Source organism: Alexandromys fortis, unplaced genomic scaffold (assembly GCF_014885135.2).
Source record: "Alexandromys fortis isolate MF-2015 unplaced genomic scaffold, M_Fortis_MF-2015_v1.1 scaffold_181, whole genome shotgun sequence".
Taxonomy (NCBI): domain Eukaryota; kingdom Metazoa; phylum Chordata; class Mammalia; order Rodentia; family Cricetidae; genus Alexandromys; species Alexandromys fortis.
Window position 1 is genome coordinate 1,741,128 of NW_026068069.1, and position 24,681 is coordinate 1,765,808.

The 24,681-nt window shown below is 42.5% G+C and overlaps 1 protein-coding gene across 2 annotated transcripts in view; it reads left to right on the forward strand.

Moving 5' to 3' along the window:
* The window catches only part of Fbn2 (fibrillin 2), a 189,210-nt gene that overhangs the window by 100,491 nt on the left and 64,038 nt on the right, over positions 1-24,681 (forward strand). For both annotated transcript variants that reach the window (XM_050120901.1, XM_050120902.1), the window contains exons 16-27: positions 1,060-1,212; positions 3,147-3,200; positions 4,780-4,905; positions 7,760-7,885; positions 12,545-12,664; positions 17,265-17,402; positions 17,929-17,979; positions 18,444-18,569; positions 21,053-21,280; positions 21,964-22,089; positions 23,541-23,669; positions 24,493-24,618. In XM_050120901.1, the coding sequence (XP_049976858.1) occupies positions 1,060-1,212; positions 3,147-3,200; positions 4,780-4,905; positions 7,760-7,885; positions 12,545-12,664; positions 17,265-17,402; positions 17,929-17,979; positions 18,444-18,569; positions 21,053-21,280; positions 21,964-22,089; positions 23,541-23,669; positions 24,493-24,618 (1,503 nt within the window). The remainder of the gene's footprint in view (positions 1-1,059; positions 1,213-3,146; positions 3,201-4,779; positions 4,906-7,759; positions 7,886-12,544; positions 12,665-17,264; positions 17,403-17,928; positions 17,980-18,443; positions 18,570-21,052; positions 21,281-21,963; positions 22,090-23,540; positions 23,670-24,492; positions 24,619-24,681) is intronic.

Consider the following 24,681-nt stretch of genomic DNA (forward strand, 5'->3'; position numbering starts at 1 on the left):
AATCCCAGGAGGAGTGAGGAGGACCAGGCAGGGCCGGCAGATGGAAACCATTTGTTCCCTGGGCCGCATCCTCTGTGCAGGCCTGGCTGCATTTCAGCCTGCAGGTTGTCAGCACTTAGCAGTCAGAAGAATGCAGCCCCTTCCTGTGCGGACAGCTGAAATATGTTCGGTCGTCTTGAAATGCTTCGTTGCTTTTTGTCTACACCTACAGGATTCCATTGAAATCTAAAAGTGAACATAAAGCTGGTTTGGGAAAGAGAAATTAGTTCTATTTCCAGCAGCCAGTCTATGAATATTTTTCATGAAATCCATGCTCAAAACCAAGGCTTCATTCTTTTATTCACATACTGGGAGCACATCAGAAATCACTGGGATGACTTTGCGAATTTTTTATCACTACGGCGATTTCAATTTTTTAAAACAAGAGACATGGTTTGGGTGGAAAAATATATATTGCTATTCTCATACTGTGGTAGATTTCTTCAGTCCACCCAATAAACAGTGGGAACCATCTCTGATTATGTTGGGAAGAAATCACTGCTATGAATTATTCGAATTGGCTCTTTAACTTAGATTTCTTATTTATATACAAACAAAAATCCATGGTCACCAACAGCATCCTGACAGGTGAAAAAAAAGATGTTTTAATTTAAAATGTCAAAGCAAGCCATTTCCTAGACAACAAGCTAGCCACTTCACGGCAGTTTATCCTCACTGCTCCTTAGAACTCCTCAATGGAGCTAAGGACCAGGCAACTCCACAATTGAAGCTCAAAGTGGTGTTTTGACTGTCGTTACATCCTTAACCAATGAAAGACCTTGAGACTAGGGGAATGTTGGGTACTTGTGTGGCACAGGGTAGGGCTAGGGACTACAGGTGTTGGGATGTTTTCAGTCGTTCCCTTTTGTTCATTTCCCCACCGTGAAGATGCTGAAGATGCTAAAAGAACAGGAAATGGCAGATGTCCTCTGGAAGTTCCTAGTGTCGTAGCTTCTCGGGTTAAAGAAGCTTCCCATCTAACAGCCCCTGTCTCTCTTACCATCCGTTTATTTCCATTAGACACTCACATGCGTAGTACCTGCTATGGCGGAATCAAGAAGGGGGTGTGCGTGCGTCCTTTCCCTGGCGCGGTGACCAAGTCTGAATGCTGCTGTGCTAATCCAGACTATGGCTTTGGAGAGCCCTGCCAGCCTTGCCCTGCCAAAAATTCAGGTATTCCCTTGTAAGAAACTGGAACATCAACAACAAACTTGTCCAAAGATTGCATCCGCTCAGAAGTGTTTTGTTCTTATTCTGAACTGAAGAAGGAAAAATGAGTTGTCATTGGTGCGTGCAGCTTGTAGTCAGAAGTCTCAGACTGCATGTAAGCTTTCTCTGCGCCACAGTGATCACAGTGAACAGCAACTCTTTGCTCATGCCGCTGTGATTGTGGTACAGATTCTATATTCAAATGTTACCCTCAGTTCCCTTGATCTGTGTTGTGATGGAAAATATAAAATACCTTGAAATGTATGTGCCATTATTGAGTTTATAAACACAAGACAATCTGGTTGACTTGGTAAAAGTCTTGACACCTTATGATGTCAAGTCCAAGGTCCATCAAGGTTGACTCTTGTCCGTTCATACTTTCAAGGAACCTCTGTAGAATATGCCTAAGGACAGCGGGGTTCAAAAATAAACAGAGTCCCTGTTTTTTCTTCAGGTTGAAAATACTTGGGATCACAGACAGCAAACACAAATTACAATGTGTATGATCGGCACCTTGAAAGGGTCACGGGCAGGGAAAGCGTGAAGAATGAAGTAGGCTGTGGCCTAGGGCAGGGGGATGAATGAAGCAGAGAGGTACACACTTAGTTGATTCTCTTTCCACGTGAAAGATAAGAGAGAACTTCCTGCAAAGTTGATGGGTTTTGAGTTCTGTGGACAGTCTTAAATGGGTTGTTCGAACATTTGGAAAAATATTCCATGCATCTCAAATTACTGAATATGACATTTTCTTTTTAGAAAAAAAAAAGGGGGGGATAAAATATCCTAAATTTTATCATGTATGAAAGCACAGATTTAAATGGAAAGAAAGCATTTCATATATCATCCCTCACTCTTCGAGGAACACATGCTAATCAGCCAGGAAACGCTCTGTTGAAAAAAGTTTACTGCACACAGGAGTTAGCAAAGGAGAATGCAAATAGTAGTTTTACATGTGAAAAAATGTCTGCTATAAAAATTATAATGAAATGGCAATTTTATGTATCAGTTTGGAGAAGCTATAGGCAATTGATTTTTTTTCCTGTGATGGGAAGATATACCAAAAGAGATACTCTTAAATGACAGAAGGCTGAGTATTCTGGGAACAGGGAAGGGATGTTAGCCTCAAAAGAAGCATGCACTTGGATAAGTTTTACTTCCAAAAAAATTTAATTACTTGAGAAGCATAGCTGAAGCTGTCATTGCTTGTCTAAGTTTTTTCCAAGTTGGAAAGACCGAACTATATCAGTAAGGGACTGATGAAGAAATGTAGTCTTTCCATATAACCGAGAATAAAATATTGATGCCCTATAAAGGGGACATTGACACGACATGTCTGTGACAGAGCTCTTGGGACCCAAGCCTGTTTCCCTACCCACCTCAGTAGCTTGGGGCAAATTACTCTGTTAATCTTTGTTAATTTACTCTTTTGCAAGAGGGGGAAAATATTTCTAGCTAGTTGTATTAGAACAATTAGATTAATTATTAGATGTAAAATGAGAATACCTGGTATTCAGTAACTATGATGACATAAGTTTCGACTCTTGTCATGTTGTCATGGAGAAAAGAAGACAAAGGCAACGTGGTGGCATGTCTTAGATTAAAGTTGCATGTGAAAAATATTGAAACATTTATCAATATAGTGAGATCATCCCTACCCATGGTTGCAAGGAATTCTACATCTTATACTTTACCGTGATTCTTAGAATTCTTGAAATTTATTATGGTCTAGAAATTAGTGGATTTTTTTTATTATTAAGATGAGTTTACATAAAATTGTTATGTTAATGACAAAGTGTGGAATAAGCTTCTTTTAACTTTTCTTATTTCCATTGTTATGTTAATGGAGGGAATGTGGAGTGGGCGTGGCTTAACACTTCCTATCTGTTTTCATCACACAGCTGAGTTCCAAGGCCTTTGTAGCAGTGGCGTGGGCATCACTGTGGATGGAAGAGGTAATCCTGCTCAACTCTCAGTCTCGTGGCTTTCTGATTATCATGGGAATATGGTTATATTTACTGTGAAAATGAACACGTGGATACTGGTAGGGTGAACCCTCTTCCGTCTTCCAGAGAAACAGCTGTTAAGTTGGATGGCGTTAAGTGACATTTCACACGTGACTGCTTTTCACGACAGATAAATATCTATCTGTTAAAAGTATTCCACTGAGAATCTCACTCACAGTCCATATCCATGATTTTATGTGTCTGTTTCTTTAAGACAGCACTACACCAAATAATGATATAGATACAGCTAGAAAAAAAAAATACCTGTCTTTAAGAGATATTTGATATGGATCAGGTCTGGGATACACCGTCCCGAAATAACTAAGATCATTTATGCTCTAAAAACCATCAAAATGTTCCTCTCCAACTGCAGAAGTAAAATTCATTCATGGTCTCTTATTTCCAACTGTGTGTCATGTTTTAACAAGACTCCGAAAGAGAAGCAAGGGCGTCTGTGTTGATAAGGGCATAGGTTTGAGACCACGTTGGGGCGGACTGTAAATCTTCAGGCGGTGCTGTTACATTTTAAATAAGTATCTGGGACCAGAGAAAGGCAGAATGTTACTGGGATATTTTTTTCCCAAATACAAAATGAAAATATAGGTAAGCAAGAAGAGAGTTTCTAAGGAGGTCTTTCTAATCCCATTTTCCTTTTTAAGACGGTGTCCTGAAGCCCAGGCTGGCCTCTAATTCCTGAGTCTTTTTCCCTGTCCCAGCTCCTGGGATTATAGGGATGTTCTGACTGGCAGATCCTTCCCAATTGCTGGGAACAGTCATCACCAGAATTTGATCGCAGTGAACCAAATGGGGACTTTTGCAACACAGTAGTTTGTTGTTGGGTTTTTTTTCCCCCTCTTTTGTTGCTTTCTTTTGTTTTTGTTTGTTTGTTTCATGAATTCCCTGTCATTGGCCTCCCACCAGAGCCCACTCCCTGTTGGGAAATGCATGTTTGTTTGACTGGAGTTTACCTGCCACTGTCCCTGGGCAACTAGGCAGCAGTCATGTCCTTGGCTTGCTGCAAACGGAGTTGTCGAGTAGCCATGTTTTAGTGACTTCTGGGTTCATTCTAACTCAGGAACAATGAGAAGCACCATGTATCCCATTACTTAAATAATTGCTAATTATGAGAACAAAGCAAGAACACCCTGTGACTATGAAGTCATATAGGCCTTCCTAATAAATCTCCATGTTTTAATTAGATGGCTATCATACCTATTAAACTGAGATTTCTTTTGGATTTTGAGCCAACAGCCTGTAATTTTTCTTTATTAATTTTGTCAAAAATATAGACATTACTAGATGGCTTAACTATTTGGGCGGGGCCAGCTCCTTTCATTACTTTCTCTTGACTTACCAGTGAAGTGTCGTGTCCTTCAGTTTTTTTCTTATTATATTTCCTTTTTCTTTCTAAAACACAAACGGTAGGTTTTCAAAGTTAGATGTTTCACGTGCCTAAAGCTCCTTGTTAGGTCCTCCTGTGTCAGCAAACAGGTGCCTGTGAGTGTTAAACATGCTGCCTTTCATGCAGATATCAACGAGTGTGCTTTGGACCCTGACATTTGCGCCAATGGGATCTGTGAAAACTTGAGAGGCAGCTACCGCTGTAACTGCAATAGCGGCTATGAGCCAGATGCTTCAGGAAGAAACTGCATCGGTAAGTTCCTGCGGACATGTGTACAAGAGCCACTCGGGTCGTTTAATTCCCTGGATCAGAGGAGAAACAATAATTAATGATGAAAACTAGAACTCCCCGTAGCTTTTCTTATGGCCTTTGTATTGTGCATTGATACAAAATTATTAGAATTGAGTTCTACAAGACAGCGTCGAATTTGATGGGGGGACTGTATATTTAAACAGTCTTTTCCCAAGAGAGTGAGTACAAATGAATCGTTCACCGACTGCCTCTCTGTAGTTATCTGAATCCTAAATGTTTTCGGCGAGGTGTAGACTTCAAAGGCTAACACACTTGATAGGTTGGGAAAGTGTGGTTGACCCAGGTTGGAGGAACCTTGACTTTATCAAGAAACCACTAGTTACTGCTATGCCTAAACATGATAGCTGAGAGGTCTCTCCCTTTTGTAACTTACAAAAGAATGTGGAAACCAAACCCCTGTGTAATTTATATTCAGCAGAAGGAAAAGGAGGAAGATAAGGAGACTTTCAGGCCAATGCTTTATTAGTTTGCATCTTCAAGAGATTGGATAAAATTAAAACTGTCCCACAGAACAATTGAGTCCATTTTCATAAAATGAGAATTATTGGAACTATCATTGTACATAACGCTTACAAATTACCCAGAATGCTTTTTACAACCAAGCAACTGATGATTATGATTAAAGAAACTTAATTGCTGTGTTTTTGCTAAGGGTTTTATTGCTTAATATACCCATTTGATCTTGAATTTAAGATATAGACAGATGAATTTAAATTACGTTCTTATTATTACATGCTTAAATAGACTATTATATACTTAAATGAACTAAACACATATAAGAAAGTGTACCAGCCAAAGATTATTGAACAGTTCTAAAAACATGCAGATGGGCCAGGAGTTTGGAATCATTGCTAGGAGCTTGCCTAGAATTCTTGAAGCCTTGGGTTCAATCCTCAGCACCATGTCAACCAATGGTGGTGGCACACCCCTGTAATCACAGAATTTAGGAGTCGGAAAGATCAGGAATTCAAGCTCCATGACAACCATAGTCCCTGGTCAGCAGGGCTGGAAATCCTGTCTCAATCAATAAATCAGTCAATCAATCAATCAATCAATCAATAGAAACCAAACCACCCCTTGTTAAGTGGAAGCAAAGACACTTCCAGATGAGCATGTGGGAGGGCCCTTTGAAAACCAAAAAATCCTGTGACCAAGGCCCACACAGAACTCAGGTCACACAGCTATGACACGTTACATATGTGTGATGTTTGTTAAAGACTTATAGATGAAGGGATTGGAAAGATGTTGCAGCAGTTAAAAGCACTGACTGTTCTTTCAGAGGACCAGGGTTCAGTTCCCAGGACCCACATGGTGGTTCATAGCTCTCTGTGACCCCAGTTTTCAGGACATGTGATACCCTCTCTCGCTCTCCACATTGTATGCACACAGTGCACATACATACATGTAGGCAAAAAACACACACACACATAAAATAAAAAACATGCAAGTCTTATCAAGTATTTGACTCGTCATTTTCTTACCCATTTCTCATGGAATTGAACCGTGTCCCTTAGTAAACATACATCAAAGTCCTCAACCTCAGAAGCACAGGATGTGGCCTCATTCAGGATTAGTGTTTTTTTTAAATATATATCTAACTTTTGGAGAATTTCATATGTGCATACAAAGCATGTTGAGCATATGTCTCCTGCCCCTCGCCCAGCTTCTTCGACATCCCTCCCCCTTCTACTGTCCTGCCCCCTCCAACCTCATCCGTTCTTTTTTTAAAAAAATTAACCAATTGAGTCCAATTTGTGCTGCCCTTCTATGCGTGGGTGTATACGATCATCCACTGGATCATGGTAACCCTAGTAGGGCCATACCCTTGAAGAAGAGTGACTGAGGTTATACAAGTTTCATTTAAGAAGACATATTAAGAGATGGAATCAGAGCAATATATAGCATCCAGAGTGGGTAAGACTCAAGTGAAGCAGAAAGAATACTATCTATGGTGATGCTACGTGAAATTGTTTCTCGATCCCTGTTTCAGGTCATGGTGACCCTATGCCCCCTGACCAAGGGCAACTGCTTGCGAGAGGAAAAATGTCACTTTAAGCAAAAGGAACTCCCTATCCCCAAGTGCGGTCATTATTTCTTCCTCTCAGTAACCAAACTTGCCGATAAGAAGTCAGTGCCTGTAACCTCAGCCCACAGTGAGTGAATTCGGTGCCAGCTGGAGCTACAGCGAGAGATCTGTTCCAAATAAAGGGAGATAAAGTTAATGCGAACATTTGAACTGTACGTTTTTAAACTGTCTTCCCTGGGCCGTTCTGCATGGCCAGAGGAATGTACAAAATGCATCAGCAGCGCTCCGCTAGGAACTCCACTTCCTTAGCTGAAAACACAATGGGAACATTTCCCATAACCGACACTTAATGCATTCTTGGAATTTTAATAGAAAAAAATTGAAAAATATCGTGTTCTTATTATGTGTAAGGTTACTGGCAAATGAGTTTAACTATCTATTATATTTTATCAGTGCTTTCAATGTAAAAATAAACCTAGCATAATCGCTTTTAGGGAGTGGGGGAAGGTAACTGAAGGAGAACAAAGAATGAGTTCTGGCTAAGTCTGACACATTTTCCAAGGACTTCAGAAGATCGTAAAAGCCTCCACCAGCATAAGAAGAAGGTACCCACTGAATAACACAGAATGTGTTTGCTCTAGTTTGGCATAAAAAATACTCAATCAGAGAAGAGACTGAGGGACAAAACCAATAAAAATAAAGCGTAGGCGGTTAGTGTGATGTTCCTGTAACCATGTCCACCTCTTGTCTTCTGCTGACTGCTTGCAGACATTGACGAGTGCTTGGTAAACCGGCTGCTTTGTGACAATGGCTTATGCAGAAACACCCCGGGGAGTTACAGCTGCACATGTCCCCCTGGCTATGTGTTCCGGACAGAGACGGAGACCTGCGAAGGTAAGGGCTGGGCTGTCTTCCTTGACTTGGCATGCCTGAGCCCCTGAAGCACCTCAAAATACATCCACAGAAGTCATAGTAAAGGGGAGCCATCAAAATACGTGCGAGAGAATGTCTTCCCTGTTTTATGATCCCTGTCCATGGATTTGAAGGTTCTGGGAGTGGCATTCGTGTAAACACAGTTTATAAACACTGCTGGTTTGTTCCGTTCACGTAGGTGATCATCAAGCAGCTGGAAAACCCAACAGAAAGAGCCGTATAACTTCACTCATTCAAATAAAACATCTGATTTTGTTCACTAGGTTTACCCTTTTAAAAAAAATCACTCTGACACACTAACCTAAAAACCTACATTCCAAAAGTACTCAGCGGCTAGCCACTTCATTGTGAAGTGGATGGTTGATAGTGTCAAAACATTGACCTAGAAAAATATCTGGAGCCTATGTGAAACTAATTCCTCCCTGAAATACATATTCTATGAAAATTACCCTTACGCTTGACTAGCTGAAGGATATCATTTGGGTTTGTAACTCTAAATTAGGTCAATATTTTAAAACCTCGTTTTTTCTGCCATGAGTTTCTGCGGTGCAAGCTTCTTGAACAAGTTCAATGCTTAAGGAGGTCTCCGTTTTCAGTGGGATTCGGGCTATGATGTGAGTGCATTCAGGGATGACTTGACATCTTGATCCCAGTTCTGTTTCAGAATAATCTATTTCTTAGCTACCATTTGTTTTTTTCCTTCAGTGTCTAGGATGTGGGCCTGCAGACAGCTCCTATAATCTGCTCAAATCCTGCTACCACTTCCAAATAGTAGCTTGTTTTAAGAAAGTTAATATTAATTAGTGCAGAATAACCCTTTCCTTTTCTGTGGGTGTGATTGTTCCTCGGCAACTCTACACCCAGGAAAAGTGCAATAGAACTATTATAAGGTGTGTGGGGGGGAGGAGATGTTAGCATCCTCTTTTCATCTTCTTCTTTAACTTCAAAGCATTCTTGTGGACAGAAGCAAGTTAGGACTATTGAACAAGATGCCAAAACACAAATGTCTCAGCTGAAGCCAAAGGAATGCAATTACAAAGCACAGTTCTAAGTTTGGATTGAGTTGGAGGGACCTCTGAAAAAGAGAAATTAACCAATATGTTTGGGTGGGGGGATAGTCATTTACATAAAATCACATTTTCCTAAACTGAGCTAAGATCATTGCTTCCCTCATTGTCTGGCAGGACACACCCATCCTTTCTGGGTTGGAGTACTTTTCTTCTCCGCAGATGGTCAGGGCATCCCCTAAGAGCGAGGGGCATCTCTTGGTAAACCCTGCTAGGCTCTGCAACTATACGCGTGACATTTCCTATTTCCTGGCTTCCATTCACACTCCCACCACCCATTTTTCCTTCAACATTCTCTGAGCAAAGCTTCTCTAGAGCATTTCCCTGTATTGCTTGTCCCCCAACCCCAGAAGGGCGAGGTAAGGGGTTTGTGGCACTTTTGTTTGTCCTGGATAGCCACACCTCTGCTACCATTTCGGTTCTCTGTTAAAGGGTTAAGTTTCTCTAAATCTCAGGAGACGGAGACGTAGAAAGTAAGGGTAGATGAGATGTCGTCTCGATTAGCTCAGAACTATTGCTGATTAAAGGCTTGCTTCCCAACTGTCACATGCAACCATTCCCTCTGGCGATGGCATGAGAGAGAGAGAGTGGGAACCAAATGGCTGGGGTCTGGTTCTGTGGTGCGAACACTGAATTGTCAAAACAGGTAAGACAGAGTTGAAAGGCACTGATAGGTAAGCTACCAAACAGGTAAAAGACAGAATGACATTTAGTAGCAAAATGCTGGCTTGTCACATAAATGGTAAGTCACTTCCGTGGCAAACCAGACAACAAGGACAGTAGAGATGTCTTGACTTCTTTTGTTTAAAGAGCACTTGTTCCCACAAACCTTAGTCTTTCCTTTGATATGGAAATGACTTATCTGGGGTTCATAGGAAAGGAGTCTATAGTCTATGAATAAAGATGAAATGATAGAAAAATATTTTGGCCCCAACCTTATAATGTTGGTGGAAATTAAAAAAAAATAATAATCAGTTAGCCTGGAAACTTACCCAAGTAACTATTTTACCCACTGTTATTTGCCTTCCGTTTAACGTTTTCCCCCCAAACTACATATGTACCGACCAAGGGGCCTCTCATCTCTTGTCTCGTTGAGTCTCCTGACTTCTCCACCATTGGGCACAGTCAATTTGTCAGCCTGGTCTCTCCTCTCCAGTCTTCCTTCACTAATTTCCACGGGCTAGACAGAGAATTAGTACCAGACTTTTTGCAAATTTCAGCTTTTTGTGTATGTGTTTTCTCTGTTGGCTGACTCTATTTGTAATTCATGGTTTCAATAGATTAATTTAAATATATAATAAGCAACAGTACCAGTAAGCAGGAGGTTTCTCTGTATTTTAGACTGAGGTTACAAAAGAATTATTTCATTTTGCTTGAGCTTGGAGAGTCTGTGAACGTTGAAATTTTTACATCCAGGACTGTGGTTTCGATTGTGTTTCCGGTGACATAACTAGTTCAATGCAAACCAGATGTGCTTTGAAGTTTATTTCCAGAAATGTACAGTGAACTGTTTCAATTTCTGGTTCCATGACATTTATACCATAAAAACATTGTATTTAAGGGAAAACTAAATAGCTGATATTTGTAGTTGTCGCTGTATGTGTTTATAGTTTTTGAGTAGGCCATTGCTTAATTCAAAATGGGTATTTGTAAAACTATAACTATGACACCAGCCCTTTTTTGGGGGGGGAGGGAGGGCTCTCACAAATGAATTAATTGGAGAATTAAATGTGGGATACCCTCAGATTGCATACTTCTTGCTCATCTCGTTTCTTTTGTACTTAAATTTTCATGAAAAGGTTTCAGTACTTTTCATTGAAAAGCCTTGTATTTGAATTAGTCTTATAAATATTTGCATTATTCTTTGAAGAAGTCCTTTTTCATTGCAAGCAATCTAAAAGCAAATTACACTCGCATTTCCTGCAGTAATTTATAGTTCAAGAACTAAATTAATACCTGAGTTCATCTCTAGACACCCCAAAGTGACAGTAACTGCTCTCTACAGAAATTTTTTAATTAAAATATAATTATATAATTCTCTCCTCATCTCTTCTCTCTCTCTCTCCAGCTCCTCCCATGTACCTGCCTCTCAAGTTCATAGCCGCTATCTCTTTAAATGTTGTTACATGTGTGTGCATCTAAATACATAACTATAACCTGCTCAGTCCATATGGTATTATTTGTATTGCATGTTCTTAGGGTGACCACTTGGTACTGAATAACCAGTTGGGGCATCTTCCCTACTCTTAGCATTCCTTACTTGTCTATAGTTCTTGGTTTAGGGTTTAAGCCCCAATAAGATTTTCCCTTCCTTTACTAGCACATCTTTGGTATTTGTACATAGACTTTTGAGTTGATATTTTTATCCCAGTGACTAGCAGTCAGCTCTGAGCCTGGCCCTTTCAGGACTGGTTTACATCTCACTTGAGGTAGTCAGGAGCAAGCATTGGAGCCTTCTAGCTTTACTTACAATATTTTAAATAAAATAAGTGTCTATATTAAATCCAAAGATATGTGTAGAGGGGACTATCTCCTTGGGATCTCAGAGACCCTTCTGTTTAATCTAAAAGCGTTGAGGTACATTGCTGTGTCTGGAATAATTAAGCAAGGATAGATAATAAAGTGGCTGCCTTGGTGACTGAGTAATTAGATTTTATGGAAAGTGACTTTGATGTTATCATTCATATTTTAATTGAGACCTGTGTCTACCTTTTATTAATTCATAATGGTATGCTATTTACCTTTGAGAATTTCTTAGTCGCCTCTTGAAAATGTAGGTGTACTATGATTCTATTTGCTTTTGACATCAACAGAAACTGCTTAGGTCACTGTTATATGATTTGATTTAAGACTAAAAGCAGTAATAATAAAGTCATACTCGATGCAATTAAATTTATTTTCTTTCTTTTTGTATTGGTTCTGGAGATTAAACTTAGCAACCTGAGGCATGCGCTCCACCAACAGACAACTCCTCCACCCTGCCCCAGCTCTACTTTTCCTAACTTATGTCTTGTTAAAGTTAATTGTGTGAACTAATTCATTAATTAATCATGTGACCTAAAGGGCTGAGGAAAAAGAATGGTGAACGGTGACTGTGGAGAATTCTGTAGCCAGAATGAATATCCCAGCCCTTGGGTTGCCTCTAGGAATTCAGAATTAAAGCCAATGCTGGTATGCTTTTGTCTTCAAACTTCAGAGAACTCTAAGAGACAGAAAACAATGAAGCTTTGTTGCGCCAGTGGATTGCACCTGAGTAACACCCAAGAAGCAAACCAAAGCAGCTATAAATAGTTAGAGTCGTAGAAGGTGCACATACGGAATCCTTTTCCAAATAGGGTGTTCCTTCTGGTCCTACTGAGGGTCCAGTCAAGTAGATGTGTAACCACACTGTAGAACATGTCTTCATTCCCCATTCACTCTAGGCCTTGCAGAGCCATATTAAAATTATAAGAGCCAAGCTTACCAGACGTTCTGGCATAGCGCGGCTTGCTGGAATAATATTTTCCAGAAACGCATGGCAGCTCTAACGGAATCTTTTCCTTCTGCACTGTAGACGTGAATGAGTGTGAGAGTAACCCGTGTGTCAATGGGGCCTGCAGGAACAACCTCGGCTCTTTCCACTGTGAGTGCTCGCCCGGCAGCAAGCTCAGCTCCACCGGCTTCGTCTGCATAGGTGAGCTTCCTACAAGGATTCCATGTGAAGGTCGTTCCCTACCTCAGCCTTCCTGTGGGGGAAACAGAAAGGACAGGACGAGAGCGGAAGAGCAGAAATTAGGAAGGCTTTTAAACATTTCTGTCCCAAGGCCGGGCGGTGGTGGCACACGCCTTTAATCCCAGCGCTCGGGAGGCAGAGGCAGGCGGATCTCTGTGAGTTCGAGACCAGCCTGGTCTACAAGAGCTAGTTCCAGGACAGGCTCTAAAACCACAGAGAAACCCTGTCTCGAAAAACCAAAAAAAAAAAAAAAATTTCCGTCTCAGAGTGCCCCTTTTCACATCAGTAGATACGTGATGCTGTGGTTGTAGGCATTTCTATATATGTATAGAAATATATAGAGAATACACACACACACACACACACACACACGCGCGCGCGCGCATTTCTTATCCTTCAAATGCTTTAAAAGTAAACCTTCTTTTGTAATCAAAGACACGATGGAATTTGGATTCAGTTCAGAAGATAAGAATTTGAAGATTTTAACCAGGAACACGTAAGAAGGAGTTTAGTATTTTCCTTTCTCTCATCCATCATCCTCCAAAGAAAAGAAGATAAGTGTTCTTCTGCTTTGGAAAATCTCTATGGATAAAAATATGACTCAAAATCACTAAGGCCGGTTCTTTTATTCCTGATTTTGTTCCAAGATAGGATTTTGATGTATAGCCCAGGCTGGCCTAAAACCTGACATAGAGCAGGCAGATTGGGAATTGACAATTCCCCTGTCTCAACTCCACAGATAATGGGATTGCAGGCAGGAGCCACCGTGCCTGCTCAAGACCAGGTCATGGTAATGGTACAGAATGTGTAGAGAGTGTGGCAGTGTGATCTGGGGAAAGGTCTGCCCCCGTCATTGCTCCTCCATCTTGTGGCATGCCACAATCCCCATGGCTACCTAATATCCGCCTTTAAAGGAAGCTACACAGTGCCAATATACATGGGCAAGTTCTTGCTTCCTGTCTAGCCAAAATGAATTAGCGATTTAACAGTTAAGCAAAAGATACAAGTGGTTTCACCATTGTCTCCATAGACAGCTGGCTGCTATCTTACTTATTTGACATTAGTTAGAAATGAGCAAGGCCCAGATTATCAATGGAACCCTCTTTGGAGACACGGCACTCCTGTCTTTATTTCCTAGTGAAACATGGCCACTGGAATCTGAGCATTGGTTGGTTCTCCTTCCAGAAATCAGTTGCCACATGCCTTGGGCAGAGCTGTATTTTTTTTTTTTCAAATCTAATTACCGGTGGTAGGTGTGGGGTTTGGATCTGTAAAGCAGAAATATTTCTGCTAAGGCACAATTTCCAACCAAGATGGAGTCATTTTTATTACATAAAGGAAATAAACTCAGCATCAGTCCATTCATAGTCGGAAAGCAATCTGTATGCCACTTGAGCATCAAAGGCATCTTCCTTTCTGTTTCATCATACAGACTTTTATTATCTTGGCCTTTTGTCCTTATAGTTATTAATGAAACAAAGATGTTTTATTCCCAAATCATTAAGTCATTCTTCCATTTGCCAACAAGTAAACACCACCACATTTCCCCAGCCAGTGTCTTAAGCTTTTCATTCATTCCGATAAAACTTGAGTGTTTCCACTGGCTTTCTCCTTCCACCACGTGAATCCCAGGAATAGAACTCAGGTCATCAGGCTTGTTGGCAAGCACCTTTACCCACTGAGCCATCTCTCCAGCCTGCCTGGAGCATGTTTTCAATGGGGCTACCTAATCACAGTGATTACCCTGCCACCTCTAGTCACAGGGTATAAGCCACAGGGCATAGGGAATAAAATTTCTTCTGTGTGGTTACTAAAGGCAGACCATCTGTGACTCCAGTGGGCTCTAAGAACAGTTATGGACTTTGAGTTAATCCTTCAGATACACTAAAGATTATCTTAAGTGATTTTCTAAATGTTTAAAAGACAATTGTGTCCAGGTTGCTGTTGTTAGCCATGACAGGACAATGGGTTTGACTCAGCTTTCCTGCGTTGCTCTGCTCCGGTTCCATAGTGCCATATAATCCACACCTGTGTCCCTTGTCTTTGTCCCAGGTCTGCGTGCACTCTTGCCCATGTCCCTAACTCCCATAGACATAAAAAGAGCAGCAGCTTCTCTGCTGTTGTTTCCATGGTTCATTCCTTATGGTCGACTATTAGCAAAGAAGCCTGTCACCCACTTTCTCAGGACTTGCATTGTGAACATTCCAAGGGCAACTGTTTTCTGGCTCTGTTTTAAAATTATTATTATTATTCGCTATGTCATTATTATCCTGACCTCCACCCTGAAGTATGTCACCAATTAGTCCTTGATCTCTTTGCCTCCCTGTGTGCACTCACCCTGTTTCTCAATTCCATGGATCCATCCTCACCCTTCCATTAATTCCAGGCTTGTGTTTCCACCGGACCTGCAACTGTTTCCGTTTGGATGTCTCGTGATATCTCAATAGAGCACGTCTAAAACAAGGCTCTGATTTCCAAACTCAATCCTGTTTCCCAGACACATATTTATCTTCACCAATGGAAGCTCCATTCTTTAAACTGCCGCCCCCAATTGTCCTCTTTAGCATCGATACCTTGCTTCCGAACTCCACATTGAATCCAGAGGCGTGATCTTTCGATTTTCTTGCTGGTTACCTATATTTCCGCTACTTTTTACTCCCACCCGTTATGTTTCTTCTAATTTTAAACTTAATTCTTTTAGGTTAGCTTAACGTAGTAATATATTTCATCCTGGCATCTTCTTAAACACATCCTATCTTACTGTCTCCTTCTTCATTACCCCCTGTCCTTGTCACTGTCTCTATACAAACTGGTTAGGGTTAGGTTAGGGTTAGGATTAGAGTTAGGTTAGGGTTAAGGTTAGATTTTTTCCAAACCAAACACTGCCCCAAAGGAAAAAGCAAAGACAAAGGAGAAAGAAAGCAGCTGCCCAGCTCCTCCCATACCCTCACCCAGCTCCTCCAACACCCTCAGCTTCTCCTACCCTTTCATTCAGCTCCTCCAACATCCTCAGCTTCTTCCATGCCCTCACCCAGCTTCTTCCAGACCCTCAGCTTCTTCCACACCTTCATCCAGCTCCTCCCAGAACCTCAGCTTCTCCCACACTCTCATCCAGCCCTGCCCACACTCTGAATTCCTCGTACAGCTTCACCCCACCCTCCCACACTTTTGCCCACAGCATTTTGTATTAGGTCAAGGAAAGAATTGTTCCTTTAGTTTAATCCCTATCACCAGAAGAGTTGGGCCATGGCAACTTCTTGTTATATACACAGGCTTTGTAATTACTTCTTTCCTAGTTCCCACTCTGGAGTTAGGAAATCACTTTTGTTTATGCTTTATTGTAGAATTTAGAAGTAACGCTTTGCAAATGGAATGAAATGAGATTCCAATGCCTTCTGTGGGAATGTACTTTGGTATCCCTCAGCTGTGCGCAGCGATATGTTCCTAGGGGCTTGTTATCAGATTCATCTGAGGCCACTGCCACGAGTTCAGAGAGCTGCACATCCAGAAGTCCACTGCCCGCATGTGCCCACTTACCTGAAAGCCACAGTGGTACAAAGAAAATTAAACACCCAGTTGTCTAGGAAGTTACTAGTGGCCCTGTCAGCTTGGAATAAATTCGCTGCCCCTGCTTTAGAATCAGTTGTCATTTGCTCTTTGTTCAATTCAAGTCTGTTATTCTGCCCAAAGCTTCCCTAACCACTGACCTTTCCCTTTCACGCATCTGGAGTCACCAGCTCGATGTCCATGGTCGCTCACTAGGATTTTACTATTTAAAAACAGTTAAATGAGATATGGAAACATTTTAACAATTAGGAGTAGCTATCTCAGGTTGCTAGGGGATTTTTATGTCTTATTTATATTTCTCTATGCCCTCACATCATTGATGATAAATAAGTATATATTAGTTTTAGCAATAGAGCTAACTAAAACTACAGATAAATATGCAGGACAAAGTGTTGAAAAGCAAGCATTCCTTGAAAGACCAAGGGAGGACTGGTGCTTTCACATAATTATGTGTGATCATCATATGTTTGTCATCTTTGGGCTCGGTTTTTTTTTTCAGATTTTTTTTCAAGTTATTAATCAAATAAATGTCCACAGTTAGGGGAATACTGGCTCTTCTAGAATAGAATGCGGAGTTTGACTGGCATGCTCAATGAAGAATGAGGGAATAATGAAAATGATATATATTTGTTCTTAACTGTCAAAGCACATACCATAGAGGCTGTTCCTTCCCCCCTGTGTTATGGTGTTGTCATGGCAATGTACCATATTCCTAGTACCAGAATGAACCCTAGGGCAATAGTGGTTATTTCTCTATAGCTTGTTAGTAGATACAATCGTGTTAATGGCCACATTGTATGGGATAGTGCAGTTCAGTATTGGATTCATGCCACATTTAAATACAGGCACATGTCAATATGTTCAAAGAATGTGGTATCAAAATGACTTTAAGAATTAATACTCTTGTGTCTTTCTCCACTGCAACAAATCCCTTTGGTGTCAGAGAGTTTTCTTCCCAGGTAAGAGCTTCCCGACCTCTCCTATTCCTTTTCAGACAGCCTGAAAGGGACTTGCTGGCTCAACATCCAGGACAACCGCTGTGAGGTGAACATCAATGGGGCCACCCTCAAGTCTGAATGCTGTGCCACTCTAGGAGCTGCCTGGGGGAGCCCCTGTGAGCGCTGTGAGCTAGGTAGGCATTTGACCTGGCCCTCTGCACTGTTGGTTGGAACATCATCTCCTAGTCAACGGATGTCCGTTCTCACAGTGTGTCTATAGAGAAGAAGACTGTTGTCTTCTCTCCAAAAATGTCTTCCCAGGTGGAATTCATCCTCTTTTAGAAATGGACAATTTGAGTTTTCCTTTAAGTGTGAGCAGACCTCCTAAGTATCTTAGACGTGGAAGGAGAATTGGCTCAAACCCTGGGTCCTCGTTTGGCTGTGTCCCAGGAGAACAGGATGGCCTTGTCCTTGAGGCTTTGATTTGTTTGTTTTTAATTCATTTGTCACTTTGAGCAGCAAGGCGTTGTGGGAGAAGCAGCTGCAATCTGGGTCAAAGCTGATGGTGCTACCCCTGCGAGAGGGAGTTTTCCCAAACTGAAGGCAACTGGTCCTCAGCCTCTGCCACCCAGCTGCAAATTTTAATTCCTTCCCACTGAGCCTGGCAAATGTATTTCTTTTCTTTTAATAACGAAGTAAAATTCTGTCCCGTTCTTACAGACGCAGCTTGCCCAAGAGGGTTTGCCAGGATCAAAGGTGTGACTTGCGAAGGTGGGTGCAATGCTGGAATGGAACAGATCCTTAGAGAAAGTGCACCAATTCTCTGTCCGCTCTCAAGGAGCTAGTCGCTCTTCTCAAGACCCTTGAGGTTTCAGTTAAAATAGCTCAGTGTAATCAACACGGCGCTCTTGGGAAACAGCTTCAAGGTTCCCACTTCTCCTCTGTATACAGTCAGTTCATAAGGAAGTCCCCAGCCTTCAAGGCACAGAACAGCTGGCAAGGGAGCATGTCTGGGCTGCGCTTTTATGGACAGCAAGACCGTGGTCGTCTGCACAGCTGGTGCCCGGGAAAGCTGGTGGCTGCATGGTGGAATATTTTTGCTTTAACCAAATTAATAACCCACACCACCGGGTTGCAGATTGAATGCCCTCGCCACACAGGAAATGAGGCTACACCTGCTTTTGCTATTTGTAAGGTCTTTATCCTTCTTTCTGCTTGCCGCGTTTCCCCCACAGATGTTAATGAATGTGAGGTGTTTCCTGGCGTCTGTCCAAATGGACGCTGTGTCAACAGCAAAGGCTCTTTCCACTGTGAATGCCCTGAAGGCCTCACGCTGGATGGAACTGGCCGCGTGTGTTTAGGTAAGAGGCATGCTTTCCTGTCCACATACACTACGCTAACCATCAGATCCCTGTCCTCTGGGCCAGTCCAAAACCGGAGTCTGTACTGGAGACATTTGCTTTAAATGAGATACTGCTTGAGAGGAAAATCACTCCAAGATATTAAAATATGTGCTTTATTAAAAATGTTTCTGTTTAAAGCATATTTTATAATTAAAAAGAAAAACTATCATTTAAGCTTTAGTTTCTGATACTTTAGACAAGTTGAGTTATTCCCGTTATATTAATAGAAGAAAACTAGGCATGATCTCTCTCTCTCTTTATTTTTTTTATTATTTATTTATTTATTTTTGGTTCAGCAAGACATCATGATCTCTTGCCAAATCTAGAGCCATTTTGGCTAGAATGGGTGGGCAATGAATCCCCAGAGCCTGCCAGTGCTTGGTTTATGGGTGTATACTGCCACACCTGATTTTTACAGAGGACTGAAGAGCTGAATGATAAGTTTTGAATCCCTGGAAAACCGTTGCTGCCCATGTAATAAGGCAATCAAACAGAATTAATAAGTCCATGTTTCATCTGAGCAAAGCACTGCTGGGTGACCCTGAGGAGAGTGGGAGAGATGGCACGTGATAAATATGGCTATGGATCTTACATGGCCTATTGGCGTGGTCTTGAGCAGCCTCCAAGGAGGGGCTGACTTTCGGCAGTGGGTTTTTCTCAGGGGTGGAGTTTGAAGAGGGCAGCTCCAGAGAAGGGGCTGCTGCTTGGTGTACTGAGGTGAGGTTTGAGAGGATAGTTCCAAGTGAGACGCTGCCTACGGGTTTCTCGCAGCATGGACTAATGAACAGATTGCTTTAGTGGTCCCCAGACGCCCTGTGCTTAACTAAATTCTTCCCATGTCTTGAAGATCCTTCCTTAGTGTCTGTGCCGGGTGAAGCCAACTCATAGAGACCAGTGTTTGGGATCTGGGTCTTCTCCTTCCCGCTTCCGCTCTGGCAGAGTGTGTGACTTTTGCTTCACATTAGTGAAGACACACAGCGTGGAAGACTCAAAACGAAACTTTGACGTGCTTGCTCTTAAAAAGTACATTTTTCTCAGTTTTGAATCTTGAAAGTGTTTGTAACTCAAGATTGAAGATGGATGCCAATACGGATGTCACTGACCTTTTTGGTGGAGAAATCAAAAGACTCAGTATTGACAATAACTTAAACAGTAAACTTGTTAACTTGTCTCATTGTTTTAGCGACCTTTCCATCAGGGAAGACCTTGCCTGTGTGAAGTGGTTTTCAAGCTCACTGATGATGTCATATCTCAGGATCCTTTCACCAAAGGAATGATTATATTTGCTAAGAATTTTTTTTTCTAAACCCGTTATCCATTTTTGCCACTAGGCAGTGTGGGATTGCAGCTCTGCCATTACTCTGTTGACTGACACATGAGCATGTTGCCCATGAACCATACTGGTTCAACCTGTTTTCTGACTGTTCATTGCTGCTCTGAGTCTCTGAGTAATTCCAGTTAAACACTAACATACAGTTTGATGTAGTTTGAAGTTAAGAAGAAAATGCTCCTTCATTTAAATAAATTATTTGGCCCCTTTATAGTGAAGAAGCTGATGGGTCTATGTGGTTCAGGAGAAAACCCGGATCCAAAATTTGTAACAACAGAACAAAACCCCTTTGAAGTAAAAATGTAATGTTTTAGTAAAGCAAAATCAATAGGTTTTACCATGTTGCAAATGGGCTGCAGTAAGGATGCATCTGAGCATTGCTGTTTATGACCAAACCCTCACAGGACTGACTGGACCCTAACAGGGTTGACTGGACCCTCACAGAACTGACTGGACCCTCACAGGACTGACTGGATCCTATCAGGACTGACTGGACCTTAACAGGTCACACTGGACCCTAACAAGACTTACTGGACTCTAACAGGACTGACTGGACCCTGACAGGACTGACTGAACCCTCTTAGGACTGAATGGACCCTAACAGGTCAGATTGGACCCTAACAAGACTGACTGAACCCTAAGAGGACTGACTGGACCCTGTCAAAGCTGACTGGACCCTCACAGGACTGCTGTAAAATGACCTTAAGCTGATGAAAAAGAAGAGTCCATCATTGAAATTCTTTTTCCAATGAGGAAAATGCAAGACCAGGATCATTGCCTAGGACATGGAAGTGCCGTGTCATCAGGAGAGCTTTAGGGGTTCGTTGTGAGAGCCCACTTTCACTCTCCCTCAGTGACTGTTACCATGGAACCCATTCAAGGCGGTGACAGATTTCCCATTGTCAGTCTGCCTCCAGGCCCACTCACGCACTGCTTTCTTGAGCTTCACCCAGCACTGCCATTGAGGAAGAAAGGATCTATAGGAGACCCGGGACAGTTTTAACTGAGCACAGGTAGCCTGAGGTGCACAGTGTCTAAATCGATAAACAGAGGCGGTAGAGGGACGTTCAGTGGGCGTTCCAACTTAGGCCTGGGCTTCACTCTCATGCAGATATCCGCCTGGAGCAGTGCTTCCTGAAGTGGGATGAGGATGAATGCATCCACCCCGTTCCTGGGAAGTTCCGCATGGACGCCTGCTGCTGTGCAGTCGGGGCAGCTTGGGGCACGGAGTGTGAAGAATGCCCCAAGCCTGGCACCAAGGAATATGAGACGCTGTGCCCCCGGGGCCCAGGCTTTGCTAACAGAGGGGACATCCTCACTGGGCGTCCATTTTACAAAGGTAACTGCAAGCTGGCTCCTGGCCTGCTACACTACCAGGGCTCTCTCTATGCTCTCTGAGAATGGGTTTTCTTTTCGTGTGTGTGTGTGTGTGTGTGTATGTGTGTGTCTTTTTTAATTGTTTTTATTGAGCTATACATTTTTCTTCACTCCCCTCCCTTTCTCCCCCCTCCCATTCTACCCTCTCCCATGATCCCCACCTTCCATTTTGCTCAGGAAATCTTGCCTTTTTCTACTTCCCATGCAAATTAGATGGGTTTTGTTTTTGTGGCCAACCTAAGGTCTGAAACTATAAATTATATGTAAAAGACGGCATTGATAGGAATCTGGGAAACTGGACGCTCATCATTTTCTTTCTCTCCTTCTACTGGCCCTCTCCTTTCCTTACATGGCTTGAGGGGAGGTAGACCTGCCCAGTTCCTCAGCAGCAGAGAGATCCCCGTCCCCATTGTTCTTCATAAGCAACCTCCAGGTATAGAGGAGCGAGACTCAGTTGAGGGTAGAGAACCTTATCCGCGATGGACAGGTTTTCTGTGCCATCTCTGTGATCACTGCAGACCCCAGGAGCCGTCCCTGTCCAAGGCTGCACGATTATTGTCCATGGCGGTAGATTTTCAAGTTAAGGCAATAAAAGGACTCATTCCTGTCAACCAGCTCCATGGTTGGGCCTCACTCTGCTTTCAGATATCAACGAGTGCAAAGCCTTTCCCGGGATGTGCACCCACGGGAAGTGCAGAAACACCATCGGAAGCTTCAAGTGCCGTTGCAATAATGGCTTCGCCCTGGACATGGAGGAGAGAAACTGTACAGGTAAGATGGCTTCTTCTCTCCATTAATAAGCCCTAGCTTTCTTGCCTTTGCAGTGAGTATACAGCCTTCAAAAGCCCATCTTCTCAGTGCGAATATAAGCCCCCTTTCTCCCTCGTTGTTATTATTATTACTTTCTTTTACTGAACTTAAAATCCAGTTCTCCAAATAATTTTGAGAGCTACAAAATCGCACAAAATGTTGTTTTGATGTGAAAATATGATCTTCAAAATATGTGAGGACTAAAGAACATAGCTATGAAGAGTCTGTGCCTGTTTATCAACTTGAAGAATATTCTAGTGATTGTTTTAGTTTGTGATAGGTGTGTTTTGACTTATTTTCCTCACCTGCAAACAACATTCTTGAACTCTTTACCTTGAGAAGAGATGAAGTTAGGAATGTTTCTCTTTGATGGCATGCAGTTTATTACAAATGCTTGGCTGAAAATGCAGATATTGCCCACTGATTTTACTGCAAGACTTCAAACTTCAGTTCATCAAAAGACACAGTGAGCCTAGTGTTCTGGCGTGTGCCTTCAATCCCAGCATTCAACAGGCAGAGGCTGGTGGATCTCTGTGAAAGACTTGGTATTCCAGGGCAGTCAGAGACATAGGAGGCCCTGCCTTGATACATCAATAAATATTTTAACATACGATAAGATAGTGGCAGAAACATCTCTTTGTGATTTTGTTAATGGCTCATGTTTTCTTAAACGTATTTTGTGTCGATCCAACATCAGTACTGAAAATACGCTACAGGTGTGACGGTTTCTCATAAACTTTTTCAGAGTGCAGATACTATGACTGGAATGTAGAAAACACGGCAAAACACAAACACGTGATTTCTCTTTTTAAAAAAAAAAAAAAAAAAAACTTGGTAAGTAAGCATTTCTCAGCCGGATGGAGCACGGATCACAAAGTGGGTTTGCTCCAAGGCCCTGCTGTGCCTGCAGGCTCAGGCTTGAGGGGTGAGCTGTGTCTGCCTTGGAGGCTGCCTGTCTGTGTCCTGCCAGCCAGCCCTCTTAGCCTCAGGGTTCCAGGTCCCCAAGCTCCTTTGGCTGGAGGAGTAGAATGAACAGTCTCACGCCTTGCTGGGTCTTCCTTTCACGTGAGCACACTGCCTCTCCACTTGGGCCTTGCAGAGGAGTCGCTCGGCCCGTTCTCTACGACGACATCTCAGCCGCAAAGAGCAGGCCACATTTCAGAACTCAAAGACACACAGGCCCCACCTGCCGGTTGGCCATGACAGTTTTGGCAGTTGGAAAAAGGAATGCGCCTTATGAAGGAGACAACGTCCCCCTCCACCCCATCTCCTCAGAACATTTCTCCCTCCTCTCGGTCCAGTCCTGGTTTCCCAAGGTCTCAGTACCGCAGCCCCTGACATGGAAGGCCCCATGCCTCCAGCCCTCTCTTATCTCGTTCTGTGTTTTTCTTTCTCTTGAATACGGGGAGCAGACATCGACGAGTGCAGGATCTCTCCGGACCTCTGTGGCAGTGGCATCTGCGTCAACACGCCAGGCAGCTTTGAATGCGAGTGTTTTGAGGGATACGAGAGTGGCTTCATGATGATGAAGAATTGCATGGGTAAGCTCAGCCAGACCCTCGTGCTGGCTAGGACACCGGCCTCATGCAGGCTGGGCTGCTGTGTCATGGCTGGCTTCAGAGCCATGGCAGCACCCTTGACGTGAGGTGGAGTGACGCTGAGAGCTGTCAAATGCAGACAAAATAACCTTCCTCAGACTGGAAGCAATACACAGACCACTCAGGGTGGATTTATTTTAAATGGGTAGCATTGTGGTCACCTCCAACTTATGTCCTGCCTTGCCAGTCCTGTGAGAGCTGTGCCTTGTAGTTGTGATACTGAAGAACGTTTAGGCCACTATATCATATGAGTGACTTGTGGAACTTGCCACATAAGACGTTGCCACTCTCAGGAGTACAACCGTTTCACATTACAAAGGGCATTGTTGTCTATAGTGTGCTGATCTGCACTCATGACTGACTTGGCCTGCAAGCAACCATGGATCACATTAGACACTCCTAAGTGTAATCGTTTAGGAATCTTGGGATTTTTTTTTTCAGTTGGATTTGAGCTATAAATGCTAAATGACTGGCAATGACATAAAAACTCTTAGTTTATTATGACATAAAGTAAATTTTGTATAAGTAACCTCTTATGAACCAGATTATATTATACATAAAAATTTTCCAATGGTTTACTGTGTTGAGAATAGACGGTTCATAATTTTTATATTGAAACAAAAAGTAAAACTTGTCCCACTTCTGATTGGATGTGTCGTTATGTTTGAGCCGCACACCTGTCTCCTAATCCCACTTCTCCTGTACTTTATATGTAAATGTATTTTCCTCCGAGTTCTTCAATGGATCTCACGTTTTTACTTTTCAGACATTGACGAATGTGAACGTAACCCTCTCCTTTGTAGGGGTGGCACCTGTGTGAACACTGAGGGCAGCTTTCAGTGTGACTGCCCACTGGGACACGAACTGTCACCATCCCGTGAGGACTGTGTGGGTGAGTTTTTCCCCTTCGTATAGAAATCCAGTAAGCACAATGGATAAAGATCAGTAGCATTTG